Source organism: Arachis ipaensis, chromosome B08 (assembly GCF_000816755.2).
Source record: "Arachis ipaensis cultivar K30076 chromosome B08, Araip1.1, whole genome shotgun sequence".
In the NCBI taxonomy this organism is placed as follows: domain Eukaryota; kingdom Viridiplantae; phylum Streptophyta; class Magnoliopsida; order Fabales; family Fabaceae; genus Arachis; species Arachis ipaensis.
Window position 1 is genome coordinate 21,520,907 of NC_029792.2, and position 19,755 is coordinate 21,540,661.

At 33.6% G+C, this 19,755-nt stretch overlaps 1 protein-coding gene across 19 annotated transcripts; it reads left to right on the forward strand.

Annotated features, from left to right (window-relative positions):
• On the forward strand, window positions 4,123-17,578 carry LOC107613006. Of its 19 annotated transcripts, none has more exons than XR_002352165.1 (12): window positions 4,123-4,372; window positions 4,467-4,781; window positions 12,405-12,622; window positions 12,698-12,814; window positions 14,019-14,207; window positions 14,589-14,682; window positions 15,114-15,480; window positions 15,579-15,847; window positions 15,922-16,136; window positions 16,236-16,328; window positions 16,426-16,527; window positions 17,135-17,578. XR_002352165.1 is itself a non-coding variant. In XM_021109108.1 (8 exons), exons 5-8 carry the CDS (start codon window positions 15,563-15,565, stop codon window positions 17,184-17,186), a joined length of 645 nt encoding a protein of 214 aa, XP_020964767.1. In that variant the 5' UTR covers window positions 4,124-4,372; window positions 4,467-4,781; window positions 14,019-14,207; window positions 14,589-14,682; window positions 15,114-15,562; the 3' UTR covers window positions 17,187-17,578. The 19 variants fall into 19 exon arrangements, 5 of the variants coding, with proteins under 5 accessions (XP_020964767.1, XP_020964769.1, XP_020964768.1 ...); XR_002352162.1 differs by having other exon boundaries at window positions 4,124-4,372; window positions 12,698-12,820; XR_002352160.1 differs by having other exon boundaries at window positions 4,124-4,372; window positions 12,698-12,820; window positions 14,022-14,207.

Consider the following 19,755-nt stretch of genomic DNA (forward strand, 5'->3'; position numbering starts at 1 on the left):
TTTAAAAAATAGCAAAAATAAAGGAAGAGACAGAGAAAAAATTATAAAATCTACCATGCAGAGAACAAGGAAAAATAAGAGATATGGAACAAAAAGAATATATATCCGCTACTTATGGCCGCCATTGCTGCCTGTTATTCTTCATGTGAAATTAAAAGATTCTCAATTTCACCAATATTAAGCGATTCTCTGTTTAGCTTGATCAAATGTAATGCAACTAAAAAATTCATTAGATAACCATTCACAAAGTGTTTAAATGTGATCTTCCTTTGTGACATTGTATATACCAATGTAAACCAAATTAAAGAATCCACTATGATTCGATTTTATTTATTGAAAGAGAAAGTATACGAACCAACTAGTTAGTCAGTATTAGCTAATTTTAAAATTTAGATTGATAATATAGGATTTAAATTTAAGATAAAAAATTTAAAAATTAATTAATATTGACCGAAAAAATTAATTACTTGATATTATTCTTATTGAAATTCTAAGTTGCCAAATCTATTATGTGGTTGATTTAGCAAAATACATTTGCAATCGTTGCAAAATTTATAAAGCAAAGAACATTTTACTATTTGTAGTTTTTGAATGAAGCATCAATCGAGGCAAGAAGTCATTACTCTGATTGTAGTATTGTTGAAACCATTTTGAATAATTGGTTGCGGATATGGTACTTGCATTTTAAATTTTGAATTGTATAATTCAAAAAACAAAGGGTTTAACTAGGAAAAAATTATAGCTAGAGAGTCCTCAAAAATTGTAGCAACCATACATTAGTTACAAAAAAATATTTGTGGGTAATCGAAAGTTGCATTTTTAGTTTGCCATGATTTTGGGGTTATTATATACAGTTTTAAATATCATGAAGACATTTAAAGAGTCACATTTGTATATCATTTTTCATAATTAATGCCGTGGCTAAATAAAAATAATCAAATCGAAAAGTATAATTCTACCACATTTTATCCGTAGTTAATTTATGCAAGTTAGATTTTTCAGCTACACCTTTTTTGGTGGCTAATATCGAATTAGTTAATCAGACTATTTTCGATTTTTTAGAATTTGTAGCCTTTGTTGTAGTTTATTAATTGAACAATTTTAATATATTAAAATTTTATCTCTATATAACAACACTCATGAATTATTCTAGAAATTTATATATGGCACACTTTTAAAAAAAAAAATAAGTACATAGCTCACTAAATAATCCAAAAGTTGTGAGGTAGGAACAATTCAACAAATCATAATCCAGATAAACATACAAGTCCAAAATTAAAAGCAAACTGAAAAGCAAGGTTACAAAGTTAACATTTATTTGAAATAAGTAAAAAAAAAATAAACTATTATATTTGTCTTAAGATTTGTGTAGTGATGCACAAAAATAACTCATTTAATAGGAGATGTATTTAAATCAATTTTAGTTGTTAGAATTTTTTCTTTTGCCTTATTAGGATAAAAGTAAATATTTTATATCGAATATTTGTAGAGTTTTCATCAATTACCCAAAGTTTTTAGTGCCCATTTAGGGTTTGTTTGGATGGAAAGATGGAAATAGAAAGGAAGGAAATAGAAAGGAAAGAAAAGAAAGGAAAGAATTTAAATGTATTTTTATTTTCTCTTGAGTTGTTTGGATGAAAGGAAAATAGAAAGAAAGAAAAGAAAAGAAAGAATAATTTTCTTTGTTTGGTTAGAAAGAAAATTAGGGAGAAAGAAGAATGAATTAGTAGTAAATGACATTTTTGTCCTTGTATTTATAAAAATGGTATTTTATGTATATAATTTATGAAAGGACAAATATGGAATAATATTTTTAGGTTTCATTTTTCTCTCACTTTTTCGTCCATAGTTGGAAGGAAAAATTTTGAGTGGGACCCATTCTTAATTTTAAACTGTTTTAATTTTCCACTCAAAATTTCATTCCAAACAAACAAGGGAAAATAAACGTTTTCCCTTTCACTTCCTTCCTCTTATTTTCTTTCCCTTGATTTTCAGTCCAAACAAATAATACCTTAATGCTAGCGGCATTATCAAACACAATTTTTTTCGTATAGTAGTTACATCACCAAATTCAATTAAAGAGTTAAGAGTTACAAGCATCCATAACTAAACAAAGATAGAAGTCATAAATATATAATCACACATATCTAAAAACATCTATCAAGTCAGTAATCAACCAAACAAATAAGGTGAGGACTACCATACCCTTTCTAAAATAAAGAGTAAATTATTCTTTGTAACATATACAGTAATTATTGATAAATGATTCTTTTATCAGAATTCTAAAATTCACGTTATCTTTTCTTTTCTTTAGATTTTTCTTGAAATTTAATAACAGTGTCATTTTTATTATCTCCACCAAATACATCTCTTCCCTAATTAAAAAAAAAAAAACCAATGCATTGGTGGGAGCATATTAAACTATTATATTGTCACAAAAAATATTAAATTATTATTCAGATAACAATAAGACAAAATAGAATAAGTATTTTAATATTCACATTCACCTCAAATATTAATTAATTATTTTATTATTCATGCCATTAATTACTTACAAAAATTTTATTTATGGTACAAATTCATATCTGTCATACAAATTCATACCCTCTTGCTTCTCTCCGAACGTAATATCTTCTAATACGAAAAAAAAATCTTAAAAAGAAGAGAGCTGAAAAATTGATAGTTGTGTTCATTAAAATTGGAGATTAAAAGCGTAAGAACAAGTTCAAAATCCTAATTTAATTGATTAGAAATGGTGATTTGATTTGAAAGGAATTAGAATTTTAAAATTGGAGAAGAAAAAGTGTATTTGGTGGGGATGATGAAAATGACATTGTTATCAAGTATCAAGAGAAACATATCGTCAATTGAAAAGAAAAGAGAAGATAACGTGAATCTTGAAACTCTGGTAAAAAGATAATTATCAATAATCACTATATATATATCACAAGAGATAATTTATCCTTTATTTTAGAGAGGGTATATTAGAATTTACCAACAAATAAAATATAAATATATGTATCATGCTAATAACTAAACAAACAAATAAAATATAAATATATAATCACACATATCTAATGATGGATATCTATCATGATAATATCTCCAAATGTAGTATCTTATACACTAGTGTATCCACTCAAATTCTTTTTTCAAAAATAGAGACTTTATCAACATTACTAAAATAATATGTTCACTTCTTTATATATTTTTCTCAAAGACAATTTCTCTTCCATAATTTATAACAATTATTAAAACTAGAGGCATAGAGCATCTTAAGTTAAAAAAAAAGCAATAAGTGAAAAAAAAACCTAATTCTACAAACAGGGCAGAGTAAAATTAAAGTTCATAATAGGATAATAGACACAAAAAGTACTGCATGTATATCTATAATTTAAGCTATATAATAAAGTAATGATAAAAATCATTCTCTTCCATAACGATCCAATTTGAGGATTTGCTGTAAGATTATGGGATTTGAGGTAACCACTGTGAAGTACGGATATTTTGCTGAGTTGTCATATTTGTATGTCGGACACATTTTGGATATAATACTCATCGACACTTGTTCGATACGTATGTTTGCTGTGTCCAACCGTATATTAATAAAAAATAAATTCTTCTCCAAACATGCCTGAACACACCTAAATATCATCACGTGTCAGCGTGTCCAGTCTTATTCTTAACATATATTCTTAAAATAAATTTAGATATAGTATATATTATTATTTATTAAACAGAAAAATATTTTAAATACTTGATATAATTAAAATAAGACATTAAAAATAATTAAAAAAATTAATTTATATTTTAATATCAATAAAATATCAAAATATCGTTACGATTTATCTAAAAAATACTTTATATTTTATATGTATGCGTGTCCCCGTGTCACATAAGATTTTAAAATTTGCGTATTGACGTATCCCGTGTCGTGTCGTGTCCCGTGTCTGTATCAGTGTCCGTGCATTATAGGGTAACGATATATCATCGTGCTGAGATAAAATTACTATTTTGTATCACTTAAACAGTAAAAAATTATATAAATATATTAGTTTGTTGAGTTTTTTTCGGCTGGGATTTTAATCTAAAAATTCACAAAACATACAGAAATAAAAGTTAAGGAAGGAATATTCTATTATTCATGATGATTCATGACTAATTTTACGAAACAACAACTTTTTCAAAATCTTCATGACTAATCCACAGCTAATATATTGCTGGTCTCTAATCCAATCACTATAACAGGAACGAAGCACAGCGGCAAAAAATTGGGGGTCTTTCACCTTGTCGCCGCAAAATAAGACTGCAGAAAAAGGATTCCTTCGTGTGCCGCAACATCAGCGGTGATTGCAACAAGAAACGCTATTAGGTGAGGATCTAATCATAATTCAATTTCTGTTTTACCCATTTTTATCTTATAACCTTTAATTGATTCCTCCCCAAATTTGCATAAACCTGCAAAGAGTCCTTGGCAGCGCACGAAACACTGCTGTTGCTGCTCTACCGCACCATTGTTGCCGATCCATCGTCCTCTGGCCGCCGTCGAGCCTTTGCCTCATCATAGTTCCTGAAACCCATACTCCCTCTTCCAAGGTGTGCGAAATCCCTAGCATCTGCTCCACCCTGCGCCTCTGTTTGGGTTGTCAAGTCACGCAGCTGCCATCCGTGCTTCTCCCACTGGCGTCGAAGTTTCCTAATTCCTCGATCGTGCGTGACACCGTTACATCCTCCTCCACCGTGCGCCAATATGAGTTATCACGGCCTCTCCCCTGTCACTGGTTCATTCTGACACTTTGATCTTTCCTTCTTGTTTTCCTTCTTAGTTCAAAATTTTAAAAAAGAATTTGTCCATATCTTCCTTTAATTGTGGTTAATTGATGTTGTTTAGAGTTAGAGATTTGAAGGTACCACTTTTTTTATTTAATGGGTGCTTTGTATTGAAAGTGATAGTTAGAGTAGATAAATGAAAAAGGGTCATTATCATGATTAGATGAATGAATTGGTCATGGATCATGCTTCCTATTTTTGGAATTGGAATCATTAAATAAGAGGGACTTAGGTGCGTGTATAGATCAAAAACAAAAAAACGCTAAGGTGTTCATGCTGATCTCCATTATGCTATTTGTATGCTACTAGCAGCTATGTTCTGCTTTTGAGCTTGGAATTGCTGAGATTGTTTGGTTTAATAGTTGCTGGTCTAATGATGTGTGTTAGGGGAATTACTTGCAAATTTTGATGCTGATTGTTGCCATTTATTAATTGCACAATTATGTTCCTTACAATGCTGAGTTGTTACTGATGTGCTGCTTACCAATTGTTATGCTGCTGCCATTGTCGTGTTACTCTACTCCTAACTAATTTAGTTTATTTTATTCTAAGTGATGCTATTTGGTTGCTACTATGCTTACTATGACAAGTTGTAGTGATCTTAGACTAATTAATCATTCCCTAATAGGTTAAGTATCCTTCTAGCTTAAATTTAAGTTGATTTTGGTCATTGAATTGCTTTAGTCTATCAACAAAAATAGTAATCAGGTAGATCAATAGTCACACTTGCTGCTTATATCACTCACCATGAACTTACTAGGCCCTTTACAGTTAAGTAATCTTGATTTCTTCACCTTTTTTTAAGTTCTCTTAGTGTCATTTGTTAAAAGGATTGTCATAGTATCTATCCTCACACATTATGTTTTCTATGTATCTAAATCCAAGAAAAAACTAAATCATGCTATTGAATTCTCGGTTCCTTTTACCATATGTGACAAGTTGATGCTTATATGACTTGTTCTTGTGTTTTACATGATTAAATTTCTGTCAATATCATCTCAAGTTACTTTTCAAATTTTAGTCTGCTATTTCCCTTCTGATTTTTAATTTTAGTTTTCATTATTTGATGGGAATAGCATTGCATCACGACGTGGTAGCCTTTGTACCTTCTTATACATGTTAAACTATTTGTTGTTAGTATTTATTCTTCTAGTTCAGGTAATTTGTATTATATGGCATTGTTATCCATTGGCAATGTCAATTTATGGGACCTGGTTGTTGTAATTCTCAAAAGAATAGCTCCCACATACTTCATTCATCTTGCATGTCTTATTTTATTTGTGACAATCTTGCTTGTCTTATAAGTTCGTTTACTGCTATTTTTCTGCATAAAAAATGAATAAAAAAGAAGACAGGACAGAAATTTTATGGGATTTTGATTACACTAAATATATTAAGGAATAGAAAATTTTAATTTTGGTATGTGGTAAACTATTAACCTGCTTGAACTAGCCTAATTTTGAGTGATAGATAGTAGACAAGAAAGAAAATGTAAGAAAAGGGTAGGCGGAGAGGAAGAATAACGTGTTAAGGGGGTTTAGATGTTTGAGAGTTTTAAGAAGAAAAGTGAAAGTAGGCTTGTACGAAATTACACCTTGTTTGGCATTGTTTGATCTTTTGTTAAAACTAAAAATAAGTAGGTGAAGTTTTCTTTGCTGTGGGTTGTAACTATATCATTTGTCTTGTATTGTATGCAATTTATTGGATGAATTTATTTGTTCCCTCCATTTCTTATTGATGATCTTTTCAATTTTTTTAATGCATATATAAATCAATGAAATCTGAATTTGCTGAGTTAATTTATGTTGATTGCTACTTATTTATTATAAGTTGTATAGAATAAATCAAATTAATTTATGATGATTGCTGAATTAGTTTCTGCCATATTGGATGATAGGGAATTGGAAGTTTAGGCAATTACCCTTTTTTGAAAATAAAATAAATAAGAGTTATTAAAAGATATATAGCATTAGTTTATAATTATCAAGAAAAAAAATAAGAGAAAAAAGAAAGGCAGTAGCAAAAATTTTAACTTCAAGTGGTTCAACAATGATAATGCTTCTCAAAGCAATAATACAAATAGGATGTCAAAAATTTCTCTTACGGTAAGAGTTCTCCCTAATGCATTTGCATATTGTTATAATAATTTATAACATTTTTTTCAAAAAATAGAAATTTTAACAATACAAATTGATTCATAGTGTACATGATAAATTAACTTAGTGCCTACTTTGAATTCAAATCATCATCATAAATCAATTTTTCTTTTTCGACCTATTCAAAAAAATAATAAGACATATAAAAAAATGTGAAAACAGAATATAAGCAAAAAAAATTGAAGAAGAAAAGCTCACTTTATTTTGTATGCTACTAGTACCCTTCATAATTTTCTTAGTATAACAATGTGATGAGAGCTCGATATTTTTTTCCTTTCAATGCTCTCTTTCAATTATGCATAACTATATGTGGGTTGTACAAATTACTGTGTTTAACAATGTGCGTCATGCATATAAGTTAAGTTGGTGTCATTTAATATTACATTTTGGAAATTGTAATGTATAATTGTATAAAGTTGTGCAATGTGGTAAATAAAATATCGTTTGAGCTCCACATTGTAATAATGTGACTGTGTTTTTTGATTGTTTACTTTATATACTACTTATTTGATATCTTGTATTTGTTTATGATGTATGTTAATATATTTCTGCTATTAATCATTTTCAATAAGCTTTAGACAAGTAGAAGCAATGTGCGCTCTGTTTTTATCAAAGACCAACTCAAGGGCTCTATTCTTTTTTTTTTTTTTTGGTTGGATGTTGTGTTTTGTTTTGATGGATTATCCTAATTTGATGGGAGTTATTAATGTTGATGTTTTGGACTTTTTTGTTTTGGTGTTCTTGTTATTTAGATGACCCTTCTAGTTCAGGTAGTGTTTTTTGGCTTGTTTCTACATTTCATATGCTTTTGGGGCTACAACTTATGAAGCAAAAGATATTTCACCTGCTAGCATTTTTGGTTCCTTTTTTTGTGTCTTACTCTTCTTGTCCTGCCTTTTTTATTCTTATTTTTTATGTACTTTCTCGTTGAACCAATTATTTGTATCTCCATGGTAGAAGACAGGACAGGAAAACTATAATCAAATATTTTTAGAAGCATATCTAAAATCATATATCTACAATTTCAAGATTTTATTCTCTATCTATTATGATTGTTTAGTTATATTTTTTGTTTTAATTATTTTTTAAATCTAACTTCCACCGCCGTCTTCTTTTTCATTTTTTAAGGAAGCTTTTCTTTATCTTTTCATTTTTTGGACTTGGAACCAACAATTCTTTCTCCCAGTAATTTTTTAGAAAGTACAGAATTTGACAATGAGTAAGCAATCCTCATATACCTTTCGTGTACTACATGTTATTCGAGATGCAAGTAACTTTGTTTCTGTTATCGTTTTGAGTTATTCTGTTGCCTCGTACATGGTTTTGCTTGCAATAAATTGTCGAATATTACTTGTATATTACTCTCCCGTCTCATAATTGTGATAAACTATTATTGGTTCTCTTGACACACAACCCATTTTTTTAAAAGTTTTTTTAGTTTTATGTCTTTATTTACTGTTTATTTATTTGTTTGTGCTATTGCATTAAATTAGACATTGAAAAGAGCTGGATTAAAAAGTCACGAGATAGTGCAGAATATAAGGATGGTTTGAATAAATTCTTTGACTTTGCATTTGCCAATGCATCATCCGATGGGATGATACATTGTCCATGTCCTTTGTGTGGGTTCCGGTTTTTCCAAACTAGAGAGGATGCGTATGATCATCTTCTGATGAAACCCTTTCCCCCAAATTATACTTTTTGGTTACATCACGGTGAGAGGATCGTAGACGAGAGCTCCAGCAGTAGAGAAGAATTAGAACCCACTGGAAACTCAGTATATCAAATGCATGACATGGTCCACGAGGCATTCAACTTCCTGGGACTGCAGGGTGATGACGAAGACCCGATGGATGAACATGTCGGAGATGGTGTAGAGGGGTTGCCGTACTTATCCGACGAACATAGCCGTGAGGCTCGTGCCTTTCATGACTTGCTTGAGGATGGCGAGCAGGAATTATATCCGGGATGCTCAAGATTCTTGAAGCTGTCTTTCTTGGTGAGGTTGTACTATATAAAGTGCATATGCAGAGTGAGCGACAAGGCTTTTGGTTTGATTCTAGAGCTATTGGGGGATGCCTTTGAGCATGCAAAGATTTCGAAGACCTTGCACGATGCCAAGAGGATCATAAGGAAGCTCAGTATCGAGTACAAGAAGATAGATGCATGTCCAAATTACTGCATGCTGTACCAGGGCTCCGACTAAGACCTGTCTAAATGCAAATGGTGTGGAGCATCCAGGTGAAAGCAAAAGACCCGGAAGAATTCTTTAGTAAGGATCAACATCGTGGTCAAGAAGAATGGGAAAGCTCTGCCGGTGAAGATTCTCCGTTACTTTCCTCTGATTATACGGTTGTAGCAATTATTCAGGTCCAGCAAGACATCTGTGGACATGTTGTGGCAAAGAGAGGAACCAACTCTAACAGTTCTTTGAGGCATCCCAAGGACAGCGAGGCCTGGAAAGCATTTGACTGGAGATATACTGACTTTTTTGGCAATCCGCGCAATGTTTCGCTTAGCCTTTGCCAGTGATGGCTTCAATCTTTAATTTTTGGAAACCTGAGTTCAAAGTACTCAATATGGCCAGTGATTCTTATTCCGTACAACCTACCCCCTAGATTTGCATGAAAAAAACTAACTATATTCTCTCCATGATTATTCTCGGTCCTAAAATGCTTGGAAATGACATAGATGTCTACCTACAGCCCCTGATCGATAAGTTGAAGAAGTTGTGGGCTGGTATTGATACGTACGACGCAAGTGAGAAGACAACCTTTAAGATGCATGCTGCGTTGCTGTGGACTATCAGCGATTTTCCAGGCTTGGGCAATTTATCTGGCTAGAATACGTACGGTGGGAGAGCTTATCCCACGTGCAATTTAGATGCCGAGACTAAGCGATTCACCTTCAGTAAGAAATGGTGTTTCATGGGTCACCGTCGCTTCTTGAATCACGATCACAAATATAGATAGGACCGGAGTAGATTTGATGGTAAGGTAGAGGATAGATCCCCACCTGTCAAATTGACTGGCAGGGATATCTTGAGACAGTTGGAGGGTGTGCACATCTCACTTGGCAAGGTGCAAGCGGTTGGCGGTAAAAGAAGACGCAGACAGCAGACCGTGGTGCAAGACAAGTCTCGTTGGAAAAAGAGGAGTATATTCTTTGATCTCCCATACTGGGAGAACAACGAATTACGTCACAACCTTGACGTGATGCACATAGAGAAGAATGTGTGGGACAACATTGTTTTCACCATGTTGAACAAGAGTGGTAAATCCAAAGACCACCTAAAAGCTCGAAAAGATCTCCAGTTGATGGGAATCAGGCATGATATGTGGCCACTTGAAGGTGGAAAGTATCCTTCTGCAGTCTTTACCATGTCTAATCCACAGAAGGATGTTTTTCTAATGACCATCAAGAATGTGGTCTTTCCAGACAGATACTCTAGCGACATCTCTCGCTGTGTTGATTTAAAATAGTGCAAGTTATTAGGCTTGAAGAGTCATGACTGCCACATTCTAATGGAACATCCATTGCCAATTACGTCAAAACATGTATTTACCCACCCTAGTGTTCGCCTTCTTGGCAGAGTTATCAACCCTTTTTCGACAAATATGCAGTAAATCCATAGATCCTCAGTAATTTCCTCTCCTTCAGGATCGTGTGGTCCATACTCTATGCCACATGGAGATGATATTTCCACTTTCTTTCTTCACAGTCATGGTTCATCAAACGGTGCATCTGGTCGAGGAGGTACGCCTCGGTGGCCCAGTGCATTATTGGTAGATGTACTTAATTGAGAGGTAAAAATCTAAATAAGCCTTCTCGACCTGTATTATTAAGATAGCTTGAACCTAGTAGTTTACTTGTTATGTTCTCGAAGGTATCTATGTCGTCTCAAGCAGTCGTGCGTAATAAGGCACAACCATAAGGCTCAATTGCAGAGGGCTACTTATCCCAGGAGATTTTCACATTCTATTCAAGGTACCCAGATAATGTGGAGACCAAGATCAACTGACCGACACGCGTTGATGATCGGCCGAGCGAAGCTCTGCCGAATGATATTGCTAGCATGATCCCAGAGGTTGGAAAGGCGGTCGGGGCTGCTTCATTTTTTACGCTAACAGCAACCAAAAACCTTCAAGCACATCGTCATGTACTGGTCAATTGCATTACTGTAGAGAAATTCTTGGAGTAAGTATGGAAGGTGAGTTCTACAAGTGTGAAGTGAGCCAATATGGTATTGAGAGTACTGACCAACAATCAACGTTTTGTGTGCACAGTGAGTTCAGAGCCATCACAAAAAGAAAGTTGCAAAATAAAACTAGGTCCCAGTCTCAGATAGATAGTGATGTGCACAGAGAGTTTTCCAAGTGGTTCAGGCATAAGGTAATCCTTTATATCTCAGGATCCTACTACTCTTTGATGCTATCTTGCGGTTAATTGTTCCATGCCAGGTTCTCTTTGGAAGCACCAGTCATTCGAACACATTGCAGTGGCTTGCCTGTGGTCCCATTGCTCAGGCTAGAAACTTTAAGGCTTGCAACGTCAATGGATTTAAATTTAGAACTATGTCGAGGGAGGAAGGATGAGAACACAGAATAGCGAGGTTTATGTCACTTCAGATACTAGAAGTTATGCAAGCAAACGGGATAGCAATGTTGCTGTTGGCGGTGTCTCGTATTACGGCAGATTAATAGATATCATTGAGCTAAACTACAGTGGTCAATTCATGGTAGTTTTGTTCAAGTGTCTTTGGGCAGACACCATGTCGGGCAGAGGCATATGGCAAGATGTTTTGGGTTATACCTATGTCAACTTTGCCACTCCGATTCACACTGGTGATCGAGAAGACGACGAGCCATACATCTTAGCATCTGAGGCGCGTCTTGTGTTCTACGTGGATGATGAGGTTGACAACGGATGGAGTGTAGTAGTCCATGTGAAGCCAAGAGATTTGTTTGACATGGGTGAAGATTATGAACATTGTGAGGTCGACCTTCATCCCCAGCCTTGTATGACTAGCTTGCCTGAATTTAACGTCGAAGGCCTGCGGTTAACAAGAGACGGCGATTTAGAAGAATCCACTAATAACGGCGTTGAAGACTGTGATGAGGCCGCCGATTTATTAATACATTTCTCTGTCATGCATGTAGCTCATATTCATAGGAGATTTTGCATATATATTACTTTCATGCTTCACCAATGATTTACAGTGGCTTGTTTTTTAGTCATATCATTAGACAATAGATTAGATTGATCGAGTTATTTTAGATATTTAAAAGCTTATTCTCTCATAAAAAGCTCTTTTATCTAACTGGTTTTTCACAATGCTGTAACCTCTCCTTCAAGTCTTCTTGCAGTCACATTTTTATATTGTCCTTGTACATTCTTTCTATGTCTGTGGCCTACCAGAGAAATTAGAGAGCCGAGACTTCTTTTTGGTTTGCAGTAGCTGCTGGTTCGTAGAGAAGACGATAGATGCATCTCCATTCTCTTTGTTGGACCACGCAACATCCTTTGCAAGGCAGTTGTGGTTCAAAGAGTCCTGTATACAATCATGGCTGGATGCCTTCTTTGGACACAGACACCTCACTCGAGCCATTGGTCATGCACTTGCTTCAATGATGAAGGTTTGATTGCTGTTGCCCTTACAAATTTTGAGGTCCTTTTCATATTTTTTGGATGAAACCTGACAAAGATTTCAGTTGATTATGTTAAAATTTTAGGAATTGCTTCAATGGGACCAAAGGTACATCGCTAAATTTGGATTTGAGTTTACAATAAATACGGACACGTGGTTCTCACAGAAAATACTTGATAAGGTGAAGGTAAATATTCATGTGTTTACTCTTGTATTTATATAAAAGTTCTTTATTAGCATTAAGGAGCATATAGTAGTCCATGTTACAAGAGAAGCCATGATTAGCTAGCTAGTTATTATACAATATCCTTTCGGCTCTTTCTTCTTAAGAACTGCAAGTGATTGTTGTTTTGGTGCTTCTAAACTATTCTGAGGTAGGCTAAATTCTGCATTGGACGTCAAATGCTTTTTTATATTTGGTTAGATAAATACATTTAGTTTTCAATAAATCTGAATTCACTGGGTTAGATAGTTTGCTTTGCAATTTTATCTGCTCTGATACTAATTCCATAGATAATTTATGTACACTATAACCTTGTGGAACTTTTGCTGTTGGATTGATTCTTGGCTCACAAACCAATTCTCAATTAGCTTAAAAAGATGATACTGGAACTGGTGCACATGAGGCATTGTGGATTTTACTTTGAAAAAAATCTTTTACTTACAGTAACAAGAAATAATCAAGCGCTTGTACAAAATTATTCATAATCAGACTTGTCCAGTTGTGTAACCTAGCACATATTTTATGTTTAGAGTGAGATACTTGGTAATTTAAGAATGTGATTGATTTATATATTTATTCTACTTAGAAAGTTAATTAAGTTTTATGGTACATGAGGTTAGCTACAGTGTCCTTTACTTAGTATTCTATGAAAAATTTTATATTTCCTTTAAAAATCTATTAAGAAAGTTTCATGTCTATGTCTTAATGCTACTAAGCACTGAGCTCATTTTTTCCAAGAATACATGATATGCGAATTTCGATAATCCAATGAATTAACTATGAATAAGAATAATATCAATATCTATCCAAGAGATTAAAATCAGATGTCATTTTCTGAAGCCTGTTCTTACTTCCATATTGTAAGACAGTGGCAAGTAGTGGCCCTGAGTACATTAATTGTATTCTCACTTGTATTTTTATTTTTTGCATTGTGGAAGAGTGATATTTTATCTCTTTCTTTAGATGAATGTTAATTATAGGAAAGACTTTGATTAATATTTCATTTATGATAATCTTTACTAGCAATGAGGAGCATATAGTAGTCCATATATATATATATCCCTATCAGCAGACCCATCTGAATCACTATATCCAGTCAACTGAGATTTCCACTTACTTGATTTGCTCAAAACCTTACCGCCTGAAAATCGATATTTTGTAGCAGGATTAGAAGAGAAGGTAGTTTGGTGTCCCTGACCGACCTCAGGCCTCCTGATCAAGTGCACATTCCCCTTGGTTTACTATTGAAGTCCAATCCTTGTAAGGTAAGACGATCGAAGGATTCAATCCAGCCACAGGTTCCCCTACGGCTACCTTGTTACGACTTCACCCCAGTCGAAGACCCCACCGTGTATATATATATATATATATCTTTTTATTTGTTTTTTATATTCATGTAATTTAAACCTGATGTCTAGTTAGAAATTGAAGGGACTATTAGATAATTAATATGCTGCGAGACATCTTTATTTAATTTCTTGCATGGTAGTTTATATGGATGATAGATAAATCAATCTGATTTTGATTCATGTAGTTGTTTCATATAATTTACTTGTTATGTATACTTTTTTGGCCATGCATGTTTTGCTGTTCCATCTTATCTAAATGTCTGGTTACACCTCTGGCTATTTTTCATAAAGAATAGATAAAAAATAAACTTTATGCACAACCAAGGTTATAAAAACATTTTAAATTAGTTTACTGCTAGTATTAAATTTGTTATTTTGTGTAGGCACGCTATGAAAATACTCTTGTCGTTGAACTGGATATTGCAGCACGGGAGGAATTCAAACTCATAGAACATGGACTTGATCGACTATGGGAACGTAAGAAAGACACGACTTCTACGAGTTTTTTTCGAATTGCAACTTTGTTGTAACCTCTGTTTTTGTATGTCTGATTTTCATAGAAAGAAAAAAATAGGTGATTTATTTTCTTTTAGGTGGTGAGTGTATGGAATTTAAAATGTATATTTTTATTTAACTTTTTTTATTTCACGTGTCATTAATAATCTTATGAATTTCTGTTATTTTAATTAAACGTTAGACAAAAAGAAAAAGTACTTGCCATGTAAAATGTAAACATCTTTTAATAAGGAGATGATTTGTGCATACAAAACAAGACTTCTACCTACTAAACCTTTGATGAAAGATCTGTGAAAGTTCTTGTAATAGGTAATATAGGGTTTTAATTATGAATTACGAAAGAATACATCATGCTTTGACTCTTCTTGATTCAATTTTTTTTTGGGAAACAGGTGCCGTTTATCTTTTAAGATGGCTAGGAAAGGTCGTTACATGAAAAAACCAAAATTAGGACCAGGATGTCAGCAACCCCAAACGGCTCCGCCTCCGGCTTCGGTTTCCCACCACGATGACTCTCAAATTCCCCCAGACAGTGGTGACAGTGTCCCTGCAACTTCACGCCCATTACTTCTGCCGCTCAGTGAACCAAGGCTTGCTCCACAATCGAGCACAAATAGCATTCAAAACTCGGAGCCAGGCTACGTAAACTTGGCAGCTAGTGCAAATGATGTAGATTCCCTTGATCAAGAAGTTGATGACCCCTCTGTTGCTTCTGGAGCTTAGAGTCACAAAAGCCGCAAGACTATAGAGTGTTTGACAGTTAAGATCATCGATAACGTATTTAATAATTTTTCTTTGTTCAACATGATTTAGACTCTATGTTGTATATTAATTTTCTTGCATGCTGTCCACAACAGATACACATATAAGGTATAATATTTGGCTTATAGATTTTGAGGGCAAAATCAAGCCGGAAAGATTAAGCGTGAGGGAGGCTATGGAACGGCCTAACGGCAGAAGGATCATGCGCAAGTTCAACAACAAAAAGCAACCAATTGGAGACAAAGCTGGACTTTTGAGTAGCGTGCTTGGTCTGCTAGGATCTGACTATGAAAATTTTTCTATCTGTAAGGAAAGTTGGCATAAGATTACCACTAAAGACAAGGTTTATAACAAACGTGTCAAGGTAAAAGTTTATATCCAACTTGAATTGAATCTGCTTATTTTTACAATTATTGACAAATTGTATTATCGGTATAGCAAATTTTTCACTTTGATGAAGATAGTAAAGGAACTATCAAGAAAAATATTTTGAAAAGTATGGGGAAGTCTTGGAAGAAAACAAGTCTGAGGTTGTATAATGCGTTTTACGAGCCAACATTCACGACTGAACAAAATATTGAGCACCGTCCGCCGGGAATCGATCAAGAGCATTGGAGATGGTTCCTTGACTATCGCGCTAAAATGAGACAAAGGTAACTAGTATATCATTGGTACACAACAACACAATTTATGTTGCATTGAGTCTTTTTAAATCAGTTTCTAATCGCCCTTTGTCTCTGATGGACCAATAGGAGAAGTGCAGGAAAAACGCGATTAATCGATCAAAACAACTATATACCCACACTGGCGGTTCGAAAAGCTTCGCACGGCGGATGGAAGAAGAGGTACTTTGCTTTTTTATTCATTCTTTAGACTATCTCTATGACTAAAGTATCCTTGATTGTGTGGAATACGGTAATGGCATAAGCTTTGTTGTTATAGTCGAAACAATAAGTGAGGAGAGTCGGTAGAGGAGAGTTATGGATTACAGTGCACAAAAAAAAGGATGGCTCCTATATCAATGATGAAGCAAGAGCAATTAGTGTAAGTACTACTTATTATAATTGATCGATAAAATTATGATCTCTAATACGTTAATAGTTTACTTCTCTATTTTATTTTGTTTTTTATTTCTTTACTGAATGGTTTACTTCATTAATTGGTTTGGTATTAGGCTGGAAACAGTAATAAAATATTCAAATATGAGTTTCTATTAATCCTAATCCATCAGCTTTTCACCTACAATTTCATCCCCAACTTCAAAATGGACCAAAAGATGTTTACAATTTCCAATTCTGCTTATTTTTAATTATTGTTCCAAATTTACCTCAGATGTTGCTAGACAGTTTCAATTTCAATTATCTCTTATTTCTTTTTATAATGGTTTGCATCTTATGAAACAAGTTCTTTATTTTGGTTGTTTTATGTAAATAATTTTTTAGACTAATTTTTTTCATTCATATTTGTGTGTTCTTTTACTATGATAAAAGTGATACAATTAATCATCCTGTTTGGCGTGTTCTTGACATGAGATGGACCCATCAACAAAATGATTGTATTTGCTAATTTGTATTTGTAAGAAAGAATTGAGGAGATTGAGCAACAGGATGAGTCTTCTAGAGTGTTGTCTAAAAATGATTCCATTGCTCAGGTTTTTGGAAAAGAGAAACCAGGTAGAGTACGTGGTGTGGGTTTCGGACTGACTCCTAGTCAACTATTCGGTCTGAATTCACATGTTCCGGGAAACGGAGTCCAAGTACAGGAGACACAGAGGAAGCTGCTTGAACTGCAGGCAGAGCTGGAAGGCAAGAAGTTGAAGAGGAAGGCGATGGAGGATGAGGCAGTAGTAGAGAAGAAAAAGAGGCAGAGATGGAGAATGCTCAGATTTATCTATTTCAATAGTAAGGTGAGGAGCTGCCACCAGATATCACTGCAGGGATGAGTTCCGTGAAATGATAGAGTGAAAATTAGTATATTAGGATTGGAGATATTTTGGATTAAAGCAAACATTTTTTTGAATTAGACTATGCAACTCTTTGCAAGAGATTTGTTTTCTTCGTATTTTCATGAATATATTATTTTGTTTTGCAGATAATTTTTTTTGTTTTTGATACAAGTTTAGATTCTAAGGTTGAAGATATTAACTCTTAAAATAATAAAAAATCTAAAACGCAAAAAAAATATAGTTCTGTAATATTTTAAAAAAATTGTACGATCTTTTTCAAAAAATCCAAATTTCCTCTTTTTTTTATTTTTCTTAATTTAGTGGAAAGTGTCTCAGAGTTTGAAAAATCTGTCCGATATTGCGGCAGTTTGCAACCGCCGGTAACTATGTCCGAAACCATCTCACTGGGTTGCGGCGGTTTTAATATCGCCACCAAATACGCATCAACTTGAAAATGTAGAAGTAAATAGCGGCGGTTTTAGAACCGCCAGTAAACATGCTAGAAATCGTGTCACTCGCATTTGGCAGCGGCTTTCTGAACGATTGCCGCGAAATAGTGATTTAGCGGCAGTTATACCAGCGGTTATTGGAAACCGCCGCCAAACCTAATCCCGGCGCCCATAACCATGGTCCATGGCGGTCCAATGAATCGCGACCTTTGATTTTGCGGCGGTTTAAAACTGCCGGTAATCATAAAAAAAATCGCCGGTATTTTGTGCCTCACTTGTTGTGAATAGTCAATAAATTATTCTCTAGAATACATGATAAAAATCCATTATAATTTTATAACACCACAGGATATAAAAAATGGATTATTGCTATAGAAAGTAAACATTTAACGGTGAATTTATCTTCAAATGAGTAATAGTTCTAATTTTCTTGTCATCCATTAAGAAATAAATATATAAATTGTACACAAATTCTAGAGGAAAAAAATTCAAAATAATAGACAAATCACATAGATAATAAAAGGAATGATTCAACAAAAAATTTGGTACATTATTACTACTAATATAATTCGCATCAATCTTTCTCAAAAGAGTAGCGAAAAATAATAGAATGAAGTAAGTTTGCAAATATCTTTCCTAGTTGACTTAAAATCTTGCAAATTAGAAGATATTAATAACAAAATTTGAAGACCTAGTTTTTTTCCCTTTCATTTTCCATGTAAACGGAAGAAACTTTCAACTAAGCCTAAATAAATAAGGCAAGATAAGCAAAAACTAAATCAAGGGAGAAGAAATGAGCAGCGAGCGAGCCATACTTAAGGGAGGAGACGACGACACGACGCAGGGCAGCAATGACACGACGACACGAGGCAAGGGGAGACAACACAACAACGTGAGGCAGGGTGAGGCAACTTGCCACTCGAAGGGCGAACAGGAAGAGAGAGATGAGGAGAGAAGAGAAGAAGGGGTTCTGGTGCTGAGTTTTGGGTGGATTAGCGTTTGATTTATCATTTTTAGGATAAAGAAAAAACTATTTTGTTAAAAGGAAGAGTATAAACTTCTGATGGCTATGGAAAATGTTGTTTGTGGCAGAGTAACAAATTTTAGCTACTGTGATAATGTTTCGTGATAAATATGAGACACTCTCATTTATTTTTGTCATGACATTTCGTATTTAGAATTTGGTGGCTAAATCTCTTTTTTGTGGTAGTGTGTAATGGAACTTTGTCTTTTATGATATGATCTTTATGATTTTATCTCCTAATATTATGTAAAAATGGTTGTAACTCCCAAAAAATTTGCAAATATATTAGATTAATGACGATTATATCAGCGGTTGTTAAAAATTATCACTAAAACTAATTTTTACATTCTAAATTATGTCAGTTGATGAATTACTAAAATACGATTTTGTAATAATTTAAAACGGCCACTATTACTATTAAAATAAATTGCCGCTATTCGATGCGTTTGTATATATGAATCTGTCTATTGAGAGAAGAAATCGAAACACAAAAGTGAGAAACTAATTAACAACCTAGCTATTATATTAAAATACAAGTTAACATCACAATATCTAATATAACATTTGAAGTGCACATTGTATATTACCGTACAACCTATATTCCTCACACTAGAGTAGTGTAACCTAATAAATAAAATTGATGATACTATTTTTTTAAAAATTTAAATTATATAAAAAAATATAAATAATTATATCTCTATAATAATGATCCAATTTTTTAGCATTGTCCTTGACTTTACGCTCTTTTATATATATATATTGAGCACGTGCCTTTTATTAATTTGATTGAGAAGCTGATGATGTGGACTCAAACTATAGAATAGAGACGGCGAATGAAGATCTTGACAATGGTA